This window comes from Punctularia strigosozonata, assembly GCF_000264995.1.
Source record: "Punctularia strigosozonata HHB-11173 SS5 unplaced genomic scaffold PUNSTscaffold_8, whole genome shotgun sequence".
Classification (NCBI taxonomy): Eukaryota; Fungi; Basidiomycota; class Agaricomycetes; order Corticiales; family Punctulariaceae; genus Punctularia; species Punctularia strigosozonata.
The window spans coordinates 207020-226771 of NW_006767440.1; the positions used below are offsets into that span (position 1 = coordinate 207020).

Sequence of the window (19752 nt, forward strand, 5' to 3'; positions counted from 1 at the left end):
GTGGAACGACGAGCTCCAGGATCGATGCGGGCTCACCGGACCGGGCTATGCCTCACAGGATCGTTCAGCCAGTGCTAGAAGCTTTCAAAGAATCATCCAGATCCTACGATTGCGTACAATGTGCGATTCCGACGTTCCTCTCCTAGGGCCGGTATCAACGATGAGACGTTTCGATGGTACTGGAGGCGGGGGATACCGCTCAAATGTGAGGGCAACCGAGCAAAGAGGGTAATACGGCGGAGGCCAGGTAGGGTGCCTGGGGCCGCGACTAATGACGGGACCGCTGCCGGTGCATCCCAGAATCCGTATGTAGGCTCTGCATCATGGGTACCGCATACATGAGGGTGGGCGGCCACTTTACGAGGACGAAGTAGCACAAAACGCCAATCCAGCCGTATTTTATTGTGATGGGAGGTGCAATATGGTAGCACCGGCCTCTCACATGCTGCTGGGATCGCGGTGCTCCCAAGTGCGCGGCGACATATTGGCTCGACCAAGCACAACAAGCTATATAATGTCAAACACGTTGCTGATAGAGTTACACATAATATACCCATGTCTAGGGGGTGACCAAGGTGCCTTAGGTTTGCTCCGCCTCCCAGGGGAAAGGGGACAGCTGCAAGTTCGGGGCCATGGAAGTTCACAAACTGACTAGAGTCAGTTTAGAATATTCACACAGTAAGAAATAAAATTTTCACGATCAGTTCGGGACCTGAATTTTGGCAGGGGACAGGGGACAACACGGGAAATTAGGTTCAGTTCAGGCTGGCAGGGGACAGGGGACGAACCTAAGGTCCTAAAACTAGTAGTCATCTGCGTCTATCAAATGGGTTACTGTAACAGATCATCCATTTGTTGTACAGAATGATGCAAACCTTACTCATCAATGACATCACCTCAAGATCCAACACCTATATAAATACGAAAATTTTGTAATGTAGCACAGAGTTCTTTTGCAATACAACAGGATCCAACTGATTTGTTGCGCTATGTGCTCCCTTTTCCTTCCCTCACATGCATAAGTGTTGCATACTCCTTACAGTTACTAAGGCCCCATTTGGTTGGGTTTGATTCTGTGAGAATCAGGCGCCTAATTTGACTTTGCTTGACTTTTGTCCTCCTCATATGGCAAGCCCCTGTTCTATTGTGTTGAGTTTGTCTCACAGTCTTACCGTTTATGGTATGCAAGCAGAGTCAAATCATCTGATTCTTCCAGAATCAGGTGTTGCCAAACGGGGCCTAACTGTTATTGCAAATCCAGAAGTGCGTGTTCCATTTGCCTTCATCATCGCTGATGCTATTCCACACCTACACGGTGATAAAGGTCATTTCATCAAGAAAAATCTTGAACACCCTGAAGACGCACACAGCAATTCTGTCAGCATTGGTATGGGTGTACAAGATGCCATTGTGCAGAGTGTGTTCAACAATGAAGAACCAAACACTGTTGCAGACGGTTTGGTCAGGACTGCAGTGACGACTGCCAGTACCACAAAGAGGGACACTGAGCGTGTTGGGCCCCTGACCATCCGTTATGCTCACTGAGCGAATGACATCAAAAAATAAGTCAGAAAAATCCTGGACCCCTGTATCTAGGAAATGTGCCATGTTGCCCATACTGTCTGATAGTACTCAATTCAATTTGAGTACCATGAACATGTATTCCTCCTTGGCCATTGATGATGACCAGGAGGAGGTTGACTCTGAACCCAAGGTCAGCATATTCATCTGAAAAAATCTTGATCTATATAGCTGCCCCTCAGAACTATGGACACTATTGTAGTGCTATGGATGCTATATAGAAGTTGCCCAGTTGCTATTTAGTGCTATGGTTGCTATGTAAGTATGTCAGTTGCTATATAGTGCTATATAGTAACTATAGGTAATATAGTTCAAAGTACTAGCTACATAGTAATACATGGCTCATAGGTGCGGTCAATATAGCACCCATGGGTTTGGTATGTATCTGTATAGTGGTGATAGCAGGGCTCCCAACTTACACCTATCATGATCTAAGTCAGTCTCAGGTCCTGAACTGTAGTGTTAGCCTATACATTGTCAGATATATGCATGAATAAACTATGTACAAGGTGGCTAAGTATCAACAAGCTTGTGCTATGTGAATGGACACAGTGGCCAATGTGGACTTATAGATTCAACACGAAATCACATGTCATGTGACAGCCCAAGTCTGTCCTCCCCTTTGGTTTGTCATCTTAGCCCACCGCACTGGTAAGTGCGCTCAACATTGCACTGGCAAGAGCGCCGTCTGCCGCAGGGGCAAGAGCGCCGCCCACCACGCCGACAAGTGTGCTGGTCCACTGCATGCAAGTGCGGATCCTGTCATGGCACACCTCCAGTACTTGTCTTTTCCTATTTCCTCGCATTCCCCACACAGTTGTTTTACCCCTTCAGGTTTCCTAGGAGCTCCCAGATGCTCCTTCCACTCTTTTGGATTTCTTAGGAGCCTGTCACATGTCGATCCAGACCGATCTACGCCGATCCGCTCCACCGATCATCACCGATCCGCACCGATCTTCTCCGATCCGTTCTCTGACTCTTCGCTGACCTCTTTGCTGACACCAATCCCGCCTTTCCCGTTTCGGCTGAGGGCGGGATACACCTATCACATGTACTGGGCCACCGGCGGCTCAACACCCCGGTGGTTCCAGATCTTTGAACGGATTCAACTCCGACTTTCCTGATCCCTGTTCCCTTTGTTTGACATCATAGTTTCCCTTTGTAGACTTTAGTTTCCCGTTGCTTGCAACGGATCCTTTGGTCCGTCCTTTCCGCCTCTTCCTTAGATATGTTCCCTTTGTGTTCCATGCGTTATCTCTCGTTTCTGTATGTTTCCTTTGTGCGCCAAACGGCGCCTCCGATCTCTGCATCTCTGACTTTGCCACTGTTCTATTTCATGTATATAAACCGTCGAACTGTACCGTAGATAGTCAGTTTGAATATCGACTAAGCTTCATCCTCTCTCTCCTGCAGACTCAGAGTGTGTAGCAGCCTAGTGCACGAGCTTAGGCTTGGTCCGCATCTGATCTCAACTTCACCAACACTTCTGACTTATCGACTCAACGCCAACGCGTCTCCAACTCCTCTCTGACTCTACCTTTTGAGTTTCTCTTTCTCTTTCATTCTATTCTTTGTATATACATTTCGGACTTCGGTCCTCCGACCTTGTTCCCCTTTGTTTGCATCTGATCTTGACAGTATATTCAAACTAGGCTACACTCTCTACTATGCTTCACCGTTCTCCCCGTTTTGCAGGTCAAGTGCCTGCTTCTCCGACTATTCCTTCTTATTCCCTTCTTGATCCCGATAGTACTACTGCTCGCCCCTACTCTCACGCAGATCCAAACATTTTTACAGGTTTCGAGGGTCACTCGGGCGGTTTTGCCACTACTCCGCAATTGGCGCTCTATGCCGCCCAACAGGCTAGCCTTGCTCGGATGCGCGCCAATGCACCTGTTCTTTCAGAGAACATCCTAGGACTTCCGCGTGCTCCTGCTGTGGCCTTCAGCATGGCCATCGCCAACGATGCTCTCGAGTAGTTCCGCAACGGTGAAACTCTTCCATCCATTTCCTCCGATCCCCGCCAACACAACACTATCGATATCTCTCATACTCCGCCTCTTACTAGTCGCCAACCTGTTGATGCCGACGAGTCTGACGAGTCTGACAACGATGACGACGACGACGCCAACAATGCCAACAATGCCAACAATGCCAACGCCGACAACATCGACAACACTGCTGTCGGAGATGATGGTAACGATGAAGACAACGACATCGACTTCAACCCCACGCCAGGTGGCGGGGATGGCAGCGGAGGAGATGATGGAAACACGGAGGAGGCGGCGGGGGAGGTCCCAACCCACCTCAAGGAGGCCCTGCTCCTGTGACGAGCGACGTGCAGGGGAACACCCATTGGGGTTACCAACTACTCAGACAGCCGGAATGTCCAAGTAATCGGGTAGAGTTGGATGGAAGAGCAACGTCGTCGGCACTTACTTTAGGCAAGAGTACACGCAGAAAAGGAGGAGCTGGGCTTGACTCAAGGTCACTGGACTCAAGGTCGACAGCGACGCAATAGGCACCTAATGGACTCAAGGTCACACACTAAGTCCCCAAGACACAAGTTAGCATAGTATCTAGTACAGAGACAGTTACTCACCTAAGTCCCCAAGACACAAGAGGTCAAGATGGGGACTTAGGGCGAGCTACAGGGGTCTTATATACACAAATCCATGGTCCAAGAATAGTACAAGAGAATCACATGCAGGGCACAAGGATGAGTAAGATCGACCCACTTAGGTGGGTCAGGATTATGAATCAAGGAGTTAGAAGGAATAACGAGTCATTATTCATGAGTAAGTGGAATAAAACTCCGGTGGCTGTGCAGGGCTGTGCAAGGCAGTGCAGGGCAGTGTCAATGATGTTGTACTGCTGCCACTGAAGGTCACGTGACTTTGGAAAAGGAAAGGTGGTAAAAGGAAAATGACAAGTCCATATCTGGAAATAAAAAATGCGAAAATAAATTGTCCTTTTCCTCTCATCACAGACCTCACACCCCAAAGGCATGGTTCGATGCACCAGACGGGGAGGGGCACCAACGAATCATGGCCAGATCCTGACGGGCAGCCGTCCGGGCATCGTCACCAGAAATGGTCGCGCGAACACTCGCCCCCCAGGAGATGCCACTCTCGCCACACATCGCCAGAGAAGAAGAGAAGACAACGGGACTCTTCCTCCGGGTCGCATGGCCAAGCGCAGAGCGATGAGGAAGAGGGCTCAGGATCCCGCCCTAGGAGACGTTACACCCGGTCCCCGTCATCCTCAAGTAGTTTGCCACATGGGTCGCGGCCGTCTTCAAGGGGTTTGTCCAGGGGAAGCCACTGACGCAGGTCTTCAAGGAGCTCATCGCCAGGATCCTCGCTGTCCAACCACCGGTCGAGGACCACACATGCACGTCGCCACTCTCCGCGCAGAGATCACTCGCGGAAACGGTGCTCGAGGTTGGAGCGGCACATACACCGCGTACAGGAAACGACCAAAGATCCGCACCGCCCGCAACTTGTCAGGGGAAAGCAGGCAAAGGCCGATTGCTACTTGATCCCCAACCCCATCTGGAAGAAGTTCCAGGAAGGGTGGACAACCCACATCCCGCTAAACTATCTCACCGACAAGGCCGTCGCAGAATACGGCTGCAATACGTTGTTCCTCCTCATGGACATGTACGCAGTTGACCCCGCAAGAGGCCTCATCCAGGCAGAGAAGGTTCTCCCATCGGCCAGAGAACTGAAACTGTCGTTCGGGGAGTGGCACCAGGCTTGGAAGCGACTGCTCCAGCTGATCAAGACCTACTTCCCCCACGACTACGAGCGGTGGAAGAAGCACTTCCAGCACATATGCTGCACGGATGGGGCTACTTCCAAGAACTGGACCCTATGGCTTGCGTATGATGCGGAGGTCCGCCGCCGATGTCACCTGGAGGGTATAGACCCCGGAGCCTTCCATAAGAACATCTGGAAGAAGGTGGAGCCCACGCATATCAAAGCACAGGTCATGGCTTCCCTGCAGCCCTTTCGTGCCCAAACTGCATCGCGGAGCTCTGGCTCCAGACCTGAACATTCGTCAAGGCACGCATCTGGGTGGGCCCAACTCTCCTCTCCGAAACCCATTGACTCGAGGTGCTTCTTCTATGGCAGAAAGGGCCATAAGGCCTCGGCCTGCAAGGCTGACAGGCTCATCAATGGGCAGCCGATCAGGCTCACCCGCGGTGACGACCGTTTGGTCAAGGACGACAAGGGCCGCCAATACTGCTTCTACTTCAACATGGCCGGCGGGTGCACGAAGAAGGACGCCAGACCCTGCGCCAAAGGAGACCACCGGTATACCCTTTGCGGGGGTACGAACCACGGAGCCCAGCTGTGCACCATTGTGTGTTGAGGCGTTCCGGATCACCACTCCATTCATCACGTCTCGCTGGGACAAGGCACTCGGTAAATACGATCTACACGGGAGGTTCCCCGGAATTGTGTCGAGTATCTTGAACGGTTTCAACATCGGGGTCACCTCTTCGCTAATAGAAACATATAATCCTCCTAACCATCGCTCGGCAACCGAGAACAGCGAGGCAATTGACACTTATGTCGTAAAAGAGAGGCGCGTGGGGCGCTACATGGGCCTGTTCTCCAAGCCGCAGCTCAAAGCGCTTATAGGGCCATTCCAAACGTCTCCGCTGGGGGCCGTTCCAAAAGCCGGCACGCACGAAATGCAGATGATCCAATATTTTTCATTCCCACATGACAACCACTCCCAGGTGTCAGTTAGCAGCAAAATCGATACTGACCTCTTTCAATGCGAATGGGGGTCATTCACCAAAATGGTGCTCCTGGTCATGGAAGCACTGTCGAACGCTCAAGTTGCAATGCTCGATGTAGATGCGGCCTTTTGCTGCATTCCAATACGACCGGATCAGCAGCGCCACTTCATCGTCCACTGGCGCAGTCAGTTTTGGATGGACCACAACGCGCCATTTGGACCAGCAAGCTCCCCAGGCATCTGGGGCCGGGTTGCGGACTGTATGGCAGCCATCTACCTCACCTGGGGGGTAGACGCACTGAAAAAGTGGGTTGATGACTTCGCCTTCTTCAGATACCCACGAGATACGGATGCGAATGGAGAGCCGAGCTACTGGTACGGCATCGCGGAGATTATGGCACTGGCAGACGACCTGGGATGGCCATGGAAGCCGTCGAAGATGCATGATTTCGCCCAGGTCTTCAAGTACTTAGGATTTGTTTGGGACCTGGTGGCGAAGCGCGTCTCAATCCCAGACGAGAAGAAATTGTGCTACCTGGGCAAGCTAGAAGCCTGGACACCGGGCAACTCCTTCACAAGGAAGGAGGCCGAGCGGCTCCTTGGGACTCTCGTTCATTGCAGCATGGCTATCCCAGACGGATGGTCACGTCTTGTTCATCTATCCAAGTTCACTAGCTCATTCCACCACACCTCGTCACCGTTTGCGAAGAGGAGGCCGAACGCGCAGGTATTTGAAGACATCGAGTTCTGGAAGGCTCAGCTGCGGTTACAAGAATGCGGCAGTACTCTCATGGTACCGTCACTCGTCTCAACATGTGATCTTTGGGTAGACGCCTCCACTTCGTTCGGGGTTGGAGCAGTCATCAATGACACTTGGGACGCATGGGCATTCAAGCCAGGCTGGAAAACCGACAGGCGCGACATTGGCTGGGGAGAAATGGTCGCAGTCAAGTTCGGATTGTGTCTGGCAATCGTGAGAGGCGTTTCGGACACACATTTGGTCATGAAATCGGATAACCAGGGCATTATCAGCACCCTAGAAGCTGGAAAGTCAAGGAACGTCAAACAAAATCGGGTTCTTCAGAGGGTAGTTGTGCTTATGCGCGAGGCTAACATCTGGATCGTATCCCAATACATTCTGTCAAGCCAGAACAGGGCCGACAAACCCTCGAGGGGGATTGCCCCAAAGGGTCTCCCACAATTTGAATCTCCTATTAAGATACCTTTCTGCATAACCGGACTCATAGCTAGAGTGACATCACTGTAATTACTACACCCTGACATTATTTGCAGTCACTCGGAAAGTGAGCAAGAGGAGTCATAGACACGAGGCACCTCGCGGCAGCTCTTGCCACTTACGCCAACCTTCTCATGCACACAGCGATGACACCTTCCACGACAAGGCGCTCTTGGTGGTGGGACATCCACCCATCGCAATGGGACTCCCTCGCAAACGATCACTTCATCCTACCACACTTGAGATCGCGGTTGGCGAGGCTCCACAACCCAAACAAAATCAGGTTGTCTGCGGCGACAGAGGAGCACTTGGCAAGGGCTCTCCTTCACGGGTGGGCCCCATCTACTCTTAGAGGATACAATAGCGCAGTGAATCGGTTTATTCAATTCTGCAGAGACGAGAAGATCCACCGACGATTCTGGCTCCCAGCGGATGAACTTGTACTCTGCATGTTCGCCGCGTCGAGCGAAGGCCACCATGCAGGCAGCACCGCCAGGAACGCCCTCGCCAGGCTCAAGGCTTGGCATTCTGTGCAGAACGCAGAATGGAAAGGAGGCAAACACCTCGATTACGTCCTGAACGGGGTGGAGAACAGATGCCCCACCCTCTCGCATAGACCACCCTGCCTTCCCATCAATCAGAAGATGCTACGCATCCTCAGGGTGGGCCTGGACCTGTCAGACAATGTCAACATGGCCGTCTTTGCGGCCGCGTGTGTGGCTTTCTGGGGCCAATGCCGCCTAGGTGAACTCCTCCCATCCTTGACAACGCCGGCAGCCGCAAAGAGGAACCTGAGTCATGCAGACATCACCTTCCCGACACCTGCATCCCCCTCCCACGTCATTCACCTCCCATCGATGAAGGTCCGCTTCAGTCAAGGTGAAGATGTTGTCATCCTCCACCAACGCAGCTCGTCGGACCCCATCGGAGCTCTGCGGCATCACCTGTACTGGAACAAACCGGGATCCGACGACCACCTCTTCGCCTACCGAACAACCTGCAGCATCTGCCCTCTTACCCGGTGTTTCTTCATGCGGAAATGCAGCACAATCTGGAGTCAGGCCAGCCTGCCAAGGTTCATGGGACATTTGTTCCGCATCGGAGGTACCATGGAACTGTTACTGGCCAGCATCCCACCCGACGTCATAAAGAAAGCCGGGCAATGGTCCTCCGGCGCCTTCCTGCGCTATTGGAGGGTGGTCAAAGGCATTCTCTCATCACACATGCAGCATCTCCCACCAGGCCAATCCCAGTACTTTCTCTGACGATCACGACTGCAAGGTGGGGGTCAGCTGGGCACGTGCACCACTGCTGGGGTGCGGTCTGGGCGAGCCGTCGTGCTCGCACCTGGCCTGCACCCAAGCTGACACGCTTCACCCACACCTCACGGTGGACCTCTCTGCGTGCTCCCTGCGCAAGACTGCAGGACTGCAACCCGCCCAAGAGTGGGTGCACCAGAGCGGAGGCCACGAGTGGCAGTGCCAGTTCTTGGGTGGAGGAGGTTGCCTCGCTGGCTCCCTTGCTTCTGCTTCTGATGGCAATGAGGGTGTCGAGCTCCTTCGTTGTTTTTTCATCCCGCCCTCCACTCCCTGTCATCACAGACACACTTTCCGTGGTCTCTAGGAGCATGGTGTTGAGATTCACAACGTGTATTACAATAGAGAGTAGAGAGTAGATCACAACACTCCCTAAGCACACTGAGCACACTGAGAGTTCCAACCAAGTAGGCCGGGGGCAAGCCGTCGCGCTCGCACCCGGCCTGCGCCCAAGCTGACACGCTTCACCCACACCTCGCGGTGGACCTCTCTGCGTGCTCCCTGTGCGAGACTGCAGGACTGCAACCCACCCAAGACGTGAGTCCGCCATGCAAGCCCAGGCGGCCACCGCTACAAACACCGCTACAAACATCACGACTGGCAAGTCCGACGCACCGGCGGCGTCGAGCTTGTCAAAATAAGCGGTGACCCTCTCATCTCCGCACGGGATAAGGGTCGCCCCGACTCTAGCCGTGTGCCTTCCGAAGTCCGACTTTATGCCAACTCTATGCCTTCCCCTGACTCGCTTACTATCTATGCCACCACCCCTGCTATAGACCAACCATTTCATACGCTTGTAGACTCGGGTTCCTCTCACTGCTTTATCGATTCCGCTTTTGTACGGCATTATAACCTAAAAACCAAAAACATTCCACCCATCCGTCTCCGACTTTTCGACGGCTCTAGTAACTCAACAATTACCTCCGCCGTCGATCTAGAAGTTCACCTACCGTCTGGAGACTCCTTCAACTCTCGCTTCTTTGTTACTCCGCTGGACTCAACGGTCTCTGCTGTATTGGGACATGACTGGCTCACCCGCTTCAATCCGTCGATTGATTGGGTTTTGGGTCATCTCCTTCTCCGATCGCCTCCGACCGCAGTGTCAGCATCTCCAGTCTCAGCGCTCCCTGACGAGGGCAGCACTACTCCAACACCTCCGCCTACCGGCTCCGCCTCAAGCGACGAACCAGCAATTGCGTTGGTCAACGCCGAAGCGTTTGTCTGCGCATGCCATCAAGAAGGCGCGACCTCTTTCCGACTTAGCCTGGCTACCACCGATGTTTATGGCCGTGGAGTGTCCACCTCCGATGCAATCGACCCCTCTATACCTGAGGAGTATCGTGAGTTTGCAGACGTTTTCAGCAAAGTCCACTCGGAGATGCTTGCTCCGCACCGGCTGTACGACCTCAAGATCGACCTTCTTGAAGGTACCTCTCCACCACTAGGACCGATCTACTCGCTATCGCAACCGGAGCTGAAGGCCCTCCGTGAGTTTATCGATGAAAACCTGCGATCTGGCTTCATCCAACCTTCCAACTCCGCACACAGCACGCTGGTCCTTTTCGTCAAGAAGAAGGACAGCTCTCTCCACCTGTGCGTTGATTTCCGCGGCCTCAACCGGATCACAAAGAAGGATCGATACCCACTTCCGCTCATTTCTGACCTTCTCGACGCCCCTCGAAAGGCACGTCTCTACACCAAGATCGATCTCCAACACGCGTACCACCTGGTCCGCATCGCCAACGGAGACGAATGGAAGATGGCTTTCCAGAACCGCTATGGCTCCTTCGAGTGGTGCATCATGCCATTTGGCCTTTCCAACGCGCTGGCCGTGTTTCAGCAATTTATGAACGATATTTTCTCTGACCTACTGGACGTGTGTGTTATTGTCTATCTTGATGATATACTCATCTACTCCGACGATCCTTCGCAGCACCAGGAACAGGTCCGCGAAGTCCTCCAATGTCTCCGAAAGCATGGCCTTTATGCTCGCACCGACAAGTGTCTTTTCGGCGTGGACACCGTGGAGTACCTTGGCTACATCCTCTCTCCATCTGGTCTCACTATGGACGAGGAGAAGGTTCACGTGATCCGCAAATGGCCAGAACCCCGCAAGGTCAAAGACGTCCAATCCTTCCTCGGCTTCGCCAATTTCTACCGCCGATTCATCTATAACTACTCCGACATTGTTGTTCCGCTTACGCGTCTCACTCGCAAGGACACACCTTTCCTCTTCTCCGACGAATGCCAACATGCCTTTAATCGTCTGAAGGAGGCCTTTACCTCTGCTCCGATTCTTACTCACTGGGAACCTGACCGACAACTCATCGTCAAGACCGATGCCTCCGACTACGCCATTGCCGGTATTCTCTCCATTGTCTGCGCCGACGACGAAGTCTGACTGGTCGCTTTTCACTCCTGTACATTAAACACGTCGGAGCTGAACTACGACACGCATGACAAGGAGCTCTTGGCAATTTTCGAGTCTTTCCACACCTGGCAACACTATCTCGAAGGCTCAGGAACGCCCATCGATGTGATTACCGATCACAAGAACCTGGAGTACTTTGCTACGACTAAACTCTTGACCCGCCGGCAAGCCCGCTGGTCGGAGTTCCTCTCCGCGTTTAATCTCGTCATTCGTTTCCGACCGGGTCGACTCAGCGAGAAGCCCGACTCCCTTACTAGACACTGGGACGTCTACCCAAAAGAGGGGGATAGTGGCTATGCTCATGCTAACCCGCACAACTACCGTCCCATCTTCACCTCCGAACAACTCTCCGCTTCTCTCCGCACGACGTACCTACTCACTCCGTCTCTCCACACGTCGGAGTTGATGGACATGCAGTCCCTACACGATGACATTCGTGCAGCCATCTCGACCGACCCGACCGCTAAGGAGCACGCGAATCCTGCTCCTGACTCTCGCTGGTCTTGGTCCAACGAATTCTTGCTTCTAGATGGCCGCATATACGTCCCGGACGCAAACAATCTCCGACTACATGTACTCTGCTATAAGCACGATCATCCAACCTCCGGTCACTTCGGACAGAACAAGACACTCGAGCTCGTCCGACGCGAGTACGTATGGCCCAACATTTGCACCTTCGTCAAGGACTTCTGCACCTCTTGCGTGACTTGCAAGCGGGGCAAATTGGTGCAACACAAGCCGTATGGTCTCCTCCGACAGCTTCTGATTCCCAAACGACCCTGGTCCGCCATCTTGATGGACTTTATCGAGCAGCTACCCTCCTCTGACGGATGTACCGCCATTTTGGTGGTCGTTGACTGCCTTTCCAAGCAAGCAATCTTTATTCTGACCACCGATACCATCACCTCCACCAAACTTGCCAAGCTGTTCGTCATGCACATCTTTTCAAAACACGGAGTACCCCAACACGTCACCTCCGACCGAGGTTCGGAATTCGTTTCGCACTTTTTCCACTCTTTAGGACAGGTACTGGACATGCAACTTCACTTCACCTCTGGATATCACCCCAAAGGCGACGGACAGACGGAACACGTCAATCAGACTCTAGAGCAGTATCTCCGAATGTACTGCAATTACCAGCAGGACAACTGGGCCAAACTCTTACCCCTCGCTGAGTTTGCCTATAATAACACTCCAAACGAGTCTACTGGCATCTCTCCGTTCTTCGCTAACAAGGGTTACCATCCCTCCATCACAGTTCATCCCAAGCGCGACGTCACCTCCGAACGAGCCCGACAATACATGGTCGACCTCGACGACCTCCACCGCAAACTCCGCTCTCGGCTTGCGGAGGCGCAACACCGGTATCAAGGTCCCGCCAACAAGCGCCGACTACCAGCTCCAGACTTCAAAGTCGGAGCTCAAGCGTTTGTGAAAGCTCAGTTTTTCCGCACTAGACGTCCCTCGAAAAAGCTGTCTGACAAGTACCTTGGCCCTTTCGACATTATATCTCAGGCTGGCCCTTCCTCGTTCGTCCTCCAACTGCCTGACTCCATGCAATCCGTACACCCGGTCTTCCACGTCTCCCAGCTCGAGCCTGCTCATCCGAATACCATTCCGAACAGCGTACAATCTTCGCCGCCGCCGATCAAAATCGACGGAGAACTCGAGTACGAGATCGCCAAAATCTTAGACTCGAAGCTGGACAAGTGCTACCGACGATGTCCACTGTTCTATGAGGTTCGCTGGCTCGGATACAAAGGCACCTCTGACGAGAAATCGTGGATCCGAGCGTCGGAGCTGACTCACGCTCCGGATCTCGTTGCAGCCTTCCATGCTCACTACCCCGACAAACCAGGACCAGAGTATTGATTGCATATACGCCCTGCCTTTCTCGGCGTGGGGCTTACCGGGCGCTGGGCTCGCCTACAGGACGCTCGAATGACTATGCTATGCTACATCCCCTACTCCTCTGACTCTTCCCCTTCTTCTTTGCCTTTGGCCTCACCCTCCTCCGACTCCGATCCACCCTGCCTCGATGACCCCTCCACGAACTCTGCCACCTGACTCGTCAGGGCCTCCACCTGCTGCCGCAGGCTGGCCAGCTCGTCCTGGACCCGTTCCTCCGACCCGCCGACGATCCGCTTGATCTCGTCCAGGAGGTAGGAGTGGTCATTGGACCGCTCTCCCTGGCGCAAGGCCCGCTGCGCCTCCATCACCTCCGACCACAAATTATCTTCATTGTGGCGGGGACAGGCGGTCCGAGATTCTTGACGGCGCGGAACGACGGCGCTGGCCGTCGGAGCGCACGGAGTGGCACTAGCGGTCAGGGCACGCGGTGCGGCGTTCGCGAACGAACATGGCTTCTTGCTGCGCGCACAATTGCGGCATGCCGTGGCATTGCCTCGGGCGACGGGTGGCTGGCACCCCTTCTTTGTGGCCTTGCACTGGAGGCACGGCGTGTTCACCTCCGGCTACAAGACGGTCAACTCCGACTTCGGTATTTTTTCGGAGACGGCTTACCTGCCATATGTTGTCGTCATCAACGACCGAGGCCGGCTCATCGTGCTTAGCCCGCTTCACAGGGGCCGGGTCTGGGAGCAATAGCTCCGTCTGACCGTGACGACGCTAGAAATCGCCGAAAATTAGCTTTTGACTCCATTTCCAACCACGTACTGGATACGTACCTTGCTCGACGCGGCGGAGACCTCGCTGCGGACCTCCGCATCGGAGCACGTCGTGCTCCGCGACACCGCTCCCGCTGCATGAACCGTTGGCACTACCACCTCCACTCGACCACTCCGCGTGGCCTCCGACGCTCGGCCCTTTCCTTTCCCCTTAGCACCCCTCTTCGGACACTTCGGCGTCTCCTGCTCCTCAACCGGCGACTCTATCGGCTCGTCTTGGGGTGGTGCGACGCTCGCTGACACCAGTTTCTTCGGATTTTTGTCCTCAAGGGCGTGGAGACGGGCGCGCAACTTGGCACGCTCTTCGGAGACCAAGCGGGTTACTGGCTGACTGGCGGAGGTCTTCTTCTGAGGGCGGGGAGGCATAGTGGATGAAGGCAAGAGACAAAATTCGAGTCATCAAGTCTGATCACTTATCCAGATTGATCGCCTCGAGGGCTCGGCGGCTAAGAGGGAGATACTGTCACGTGTCGATCCAGACCGACCTACGCCGATCTGCTCCGCCGATCGTCACCGATCTACACTGATCTTCTCCAATCCAATCTCCGACCCTTCACCGATTTCTTCGCCAACGCCGATCCCGCCTTTCTTGTTTCGGTCGAGGGCGGGATACGCCTATCACATGCACTGGGCCACCGGCGGCTCAACACCCTGGTGGTTCCAGATCTTTGAACGGATTCAACTCTGACTTTCCTGGTTCCTGTTCCCTTTGTCTGACAGCTTCCCTTTGTAGACTTTAGTTTCCCGTCGCTTGCAACGGATCTCTCGGTCGGCACTTTTCCGTCTCTTCTGTAGATATGTTCCCTTTGTGTTCCATGCGTTATCTCTTGTCTCCGTATGTTCCCTTTGTGCGCCGAACGGCGCCTCCGATCTCTGACTCTCCGGCTTTGCCATTGTTCTCTTTTATGCATATAAACCGTTGAACTGTACCGTAGATAGTCAGTTCGAATATCGACTAAGCTTTGCTCTCTTCCTCCTGCGGACTCAGAGCGTGTAGCAGCCTAGCGCACGAGCTTAAGCTTGGTCCGCATCCGATCTCGACTCCACCAACGCTTCCGACTTCTCGACTTCACGCCGACGTGTCTCCGACTCCGCTCCGACTCTACCCCTTGAGTTTCTCTTCCTATTTCATTCTATTCTTCGTATATACATTTCAGACTTCGGTCCTCCGACCCTATTACCTTTCGCTTGTATCCAATTTTGACAGAAGACAAGAGTGACGGAGAAGGATAGGAAGGCAGAAGAAGAAGTCTGAATATTCAACTCCGTCCAGGAGAAATGCCAAAGGCGTCCCTCATGTGAATCCTAGAAGGCTAAATTTGGGAAGTATGACAGCAGCCCCTGAAAGAAGCCACAATGGCCAGACAAATGGTGACCGGGTGCAGCACTCTAGACCACCAAAGAACGGTTGGTCCTATGAAAGGAAACGAAGCGCCGCAAAGCGGAAATGCATGTGGGAAGAATAAGGAAGCCCGCACATGCAAAATACCCACACACAATAGTCTGACTGCTCCCCCCATACCGCGTACGCACAAATGGGATAGTCTCCCTCTCACCTCTACGTTCACCAACATCCTACTATGCCATATGATGAACTTTTGTCTGGACCTAATCCATTCCCCAGCCAGGTAGACAACATTCTACCCCCTCAAAGCAAGAAAAGCGACCGACAACCCCTCCATAGCCGCAATCGGCTAGAGCTTCCCAGTGATGTTCAGGATTTCGATACAACCGACAGCGACACCGACTCCAGCTCTGTCACCTTTGCCGCCAACCCAGAATATTACAATCATTTAATGACCAATATCGCTCTCTGGCAATGCCGTTCAACTATGACCCTGCAGCTAGGGGACTTGTGGAGCATCCTCAACCCCGACAACCTCACAACCATGTCATGGGACGAGTGGATTCCCCTCGTCTTTGACTCCCCCTCTGACCACAACATTGCCGGGTGTACCGGACGCGAGAGCTATAGCTGGTCTAACGGCCCACCCCTCCAAACCCTCCGACCTGCTCACCTTCTTCGACGAGAGGCGTGGATGCTGAGCCTGGTCTGGCACTTCCGGCTCCTCTGTTCCCTAATCCACTTATCCCACGCATTGGCTGCCTGGATGATGGCAGCTTCTCAATCCTCACCATTCCTGTTGACATGGAGAACCCCCTTATATAGATGCTTGTGGCACCCATCTTCGGGAACGTGCACATCGGCATACACATTTGTATGGAGTACACCAGCACCTGGGTGCGTGGCACCGTTCGGTCCATATTCCGACTACACGACGACTGTGTCACCTTCGTGCATGGAATTGTTGTGTTTCCAGGGCAGGTCATCATCAACTCGGAGCGCGTCATGTTACGTGTCACGCCTGAGCTTGCCCGTCTGTCAATGCGAGACTGGATGAAACACAACATTACCAAAGCTGCCGATGCCACCATGCAAGCCAGTATGCACATCCAACACATGCTCAGATTGACTACTGTTCTAATCTAAAATTAAATCAGATGCATTCAGCAGCTAGGATGAACCATGGGTGGCAATGGTAAGGGAAGAAGACACGTAGATTTGTTTCGAATTTTTTTGTATTAGACTATACAAACTCAGCGCCAGGATATGCAATGGATATCAAAAGGAAAATAAAGGATATCCTGTAAATAATCTGACAGGGAGTGTCCGACACCAGGACAATGAACCGGTAACCAAGGAAAACTACTGAATGAAATCTATAGCCGGCATACTCCATGCCCCGACAGCCCCATGCAGAAGGGTATAAGTTTAGATTGTCACAGAAGGTCAATTCAATACAATGTACTATTCCTCCTGAGTCACCCAAACTGGATTACCAAAGCATCAGATAAGCCTGCGAGAACGTCCAATCACACATCTGATAGAACCGCACCGAAAAAGCACACCAACTATCCTACGCTGCACGAAGCCTCGCGCAGAGTGACACTTAAGTCATGGCTTGCTCTCTTCCTCCCCACCAGGAAACTACCCGTTCTATTGTAAGACACCATGCAGCTGCTCACTGAGATCTCCCTCTCTGACCGTGACGACCACCCTCTCACTCGTCATGGACCTCCCGCCAGCAAAATGAGTCAAGTTGTGAATGCACTCTACACATCTGGCAGTGAGGGCATGCCTATGTCGTCTGCAGTGATCACGCCACCCCGACTTTGCCAATACCTTTCTATTCCATCATCCCCACCACCTATGACAACTACCAACACCACTCTTTCTTACATGCCAGAGCGAGTCCAGCATCCCCACTAGCTCAACAACAGTCACGTTGTCCAGCACTACCAATACCTCTACAGGATCTAATAATGCAGTACCTCATGTTGAGGAAGACTCGGTTGCCCTCCACTTTCCCCCGCCAGGGCTCACTAGGGCATACCCCCCTCAAGGCTGCTACATAGTTGTGCCTGTTGGCACGCGACTCTATCCCTACGTCTTACCTCCCCATCTAGGGAACTTGTGGCGAACTATCCTGGAGGGAGCCCTCGATAGTCCTCGCACCTTCAAGCGAGTCAACCTTGTCTTTCGGGATGTTGCAGAGACCAGACCCAAGCGTAGCAGTAGTGCAGGCGGTGCATTCCTTGGCCAAGACAACTCAGGACTTGACGTGCATCACCCTGCATCCCTCATTTGTGTTGACACATTGGACAAAGAACCAGGCCTGTCCCCTACACTAGGCCCTCCTCCTCCCCTGCAATTTGCCTTGTCCCTCAACGACCACGACCAACGACATCGTACCGATTATCCTCCATATGCAATGCACCCTACTCCGGCCAACCCCTTTGTATGGAACCTGATGGCTCCGGTCAGTCAAGAGATCCATCCGTATTGGACTACACCTTAGCGCCTTCCACGGCAAGGTTGCAATGTACGGCAAGGTATTTAAGATATACTGCCTACATTGGGACTGCACCAGCTTCTACATCAACAGCATAGTCCGCGTGTATGGCCATGACTACCGTGCCAACAATATTAGTATTTGCACGCCGTCCCACGCAGCCAGCATCACCTTTCGTCAATGGTGTCTCCACAATCTCAGCAAGCTCGCGGCAGCAGAAGGGCAGTAAGCACGGACACTCAGTAAAGATATCGGCCGCTGCAGGAGTAGCTTTGTGTCATGAACACTTAGTAATGACACGAGTAGAACCATCTAGAAGGCGCTGGAATGCGCTGAAAGGTTCTAGTGCACTTGTATGACTCGGTTAGGACTCAGATGACTCAACTGTGACTCGAAGGAACACTGTAGAATAGTATAAAACATAGTGGTAGGTACTAGAATGATCCAGTACAGTGCTTGTATAGTAGTATATAAGATGCCAGCTGAAGTCGAGGACTTCAGCTCGTCCATCTGTTATACATGCCCTTAGCGTTACAATGATTGACGACTCGGTTTTGGTCTCTCAAGCTCTAAGTCTAAGACATCGCAACCACACCCAACGACCACCACACTCGACCTAGTGCGCCTAGAGTCTTAACTCTCACACCTAAGTCACACGACACAGCCTAGACTATTACACCAAGTCTAACAGCCACGACGGTCCGGTACCCGCCTAAGGTACCAAGATCTAGGGGTTCTTATACTTTGATGTTGAGGTTGGTGATGGATCAGTCTAGGTGGTTACCATCCATCATTCCCCTTGGTCACCGCTTTTCTGGCTGCTCTGATCATCCTTTGATGCTGGTCTCCTGGCTACATGTCTCCCATCTGTTCAGATCAGCTGGTATAAGTTGGCATCAGTTGGTTGACTCCACAACTGATGCAGCCGGTCCAACAGTCAGTTGGTTGCTCAGATCACTGATTCCAACTGTCCATCTCCACATGCTTGATCCCTATCTCCATAGCTTCGATATCTCCCTTTGTTACCTGTTACCATAGCTTCCATCATAGCTAGATGTATTTAGAGAGCAGGGATGGAGCCCAGAGTCCTCAGACTTCGACTCGCAGCTCCATTCCCTTGCTCCCAGGTCTGTCCCTAGTTGTATCTCAATAGACTTCGACTCACAGCTCCATTCCCTTGCTCTCAGCTCGCTACAGCGCGTCAGACAGCCTCCTACGCTGTTAGGTTACGAGCCCTGCGCTCTGACCGCTTGTTTCGACGCTACTGCTGCTGCACACACGCCTCTGCCGCTGTTGCAAGCCTCCTGCCTTCCCCAGGCACTCCCTGCACATCTGTGCGGTGCTCTACGCTCCCCAGCGTCTCCCTACGCTCCCTGCGCCTCCTACGTCCCCTCCTGCGCGTTTCCCGTGCTGCCACAGGCTTTAACGGTCCCTTGACCTCCTGCAAGCGCTGGTAGACACATAGGGCTTCCGCAGCTACACATAAACACTTGGGTGGGCAGAACTTGGAGTGGGTTTATTCTCGTCTACCTTGATTGGCTTCGCCGCTTTCCATCCCTGGAATAAGCCACACCGGGTATCCATTCCTTTGTGCATGTGGCAGGGGTCAAGTTCGTGTCTGTGTGTGGCTCTCCCCATCTATAAGTAACTAGTTTTGCGTGATTTGCGCGATCTACGGGCTCTTTTCGCTTTTCTACATAGTTAGATAGCTTAGACAGACTCTTCTTCGCGCCTGGGACGTCCTACACGCACCGCACACCCTCCTACACCTCCACAACTCGGCTCACCTCGCCCTCCTTGCATCATCATCATCATCACCACCATATCTCACCTACTTCACCTATCTCCACCTCACTCCAGCATCAGGACACCATGTCCTCGTCTAAAGAGCTCA

General features: G+C 53.0%; 3 protein-coding genes across 3 annotated transcripts; 2 read left to right on the forward strand and 1 right to left on the reverse strand.

The window, feature by feature from the left end:
- Positions 1–3248: 3248 nt before the first annotated feature.
- On the forward strand, positions 3249–3911 carry PUNSTDRAFT_135128 (uncharacterized protein; the record flags this gene model as incomplete). The annotated part of the gene is made up of 2 exons (XM_007384646.1): positions 3249–3556; positions 3650–3911. The coding sequence occupies 2 exons, from the start codon at positions 3249–3251 to the stop codon at positions 3909–3911; spliced, it is 570 nt and encodes a 189-aa protein (XP_007384708.1).
- A 3805-nt stretch (positions 3912–7716) lies between these two features.
- Positions 7717–8835, forward strand: PUNSTDRAFT_70253 (uncharacterized protein; the record flags this gene model as incomplete). Its single annotated transcript, XM_007384647.1, has 1 exon — positions 7717–8835. The coding sequence occupies one exon, from the start codon at positions 7717–7719 to the stop codon at positions 8833–8835; it is 1119 nt and encodes a 372-aa protein (XP_007384709.1).
- Positions 8836–13281: 4446 nt separating this feature from the next.
- On the reverse strand, positions 13282–14370 carry PUNSTDRAFT_135131 (uncharacterized protein; the record flags this gene model as incomplete). Its single annotated transcript, XM_007384648.1, has 3 exons — positions 13282–13791; positions 13841–13945; positions 14005–14370. 3 exons carry the CDS (start codon positions 14368–14370, stop codon positions 13282–13284), a joined length of 981 nt encoding a protein of 326 aa, XP_007384710.1.
- Between the last annotated feature and the right edge of the window lie 5382 nt (positions 14371–19752).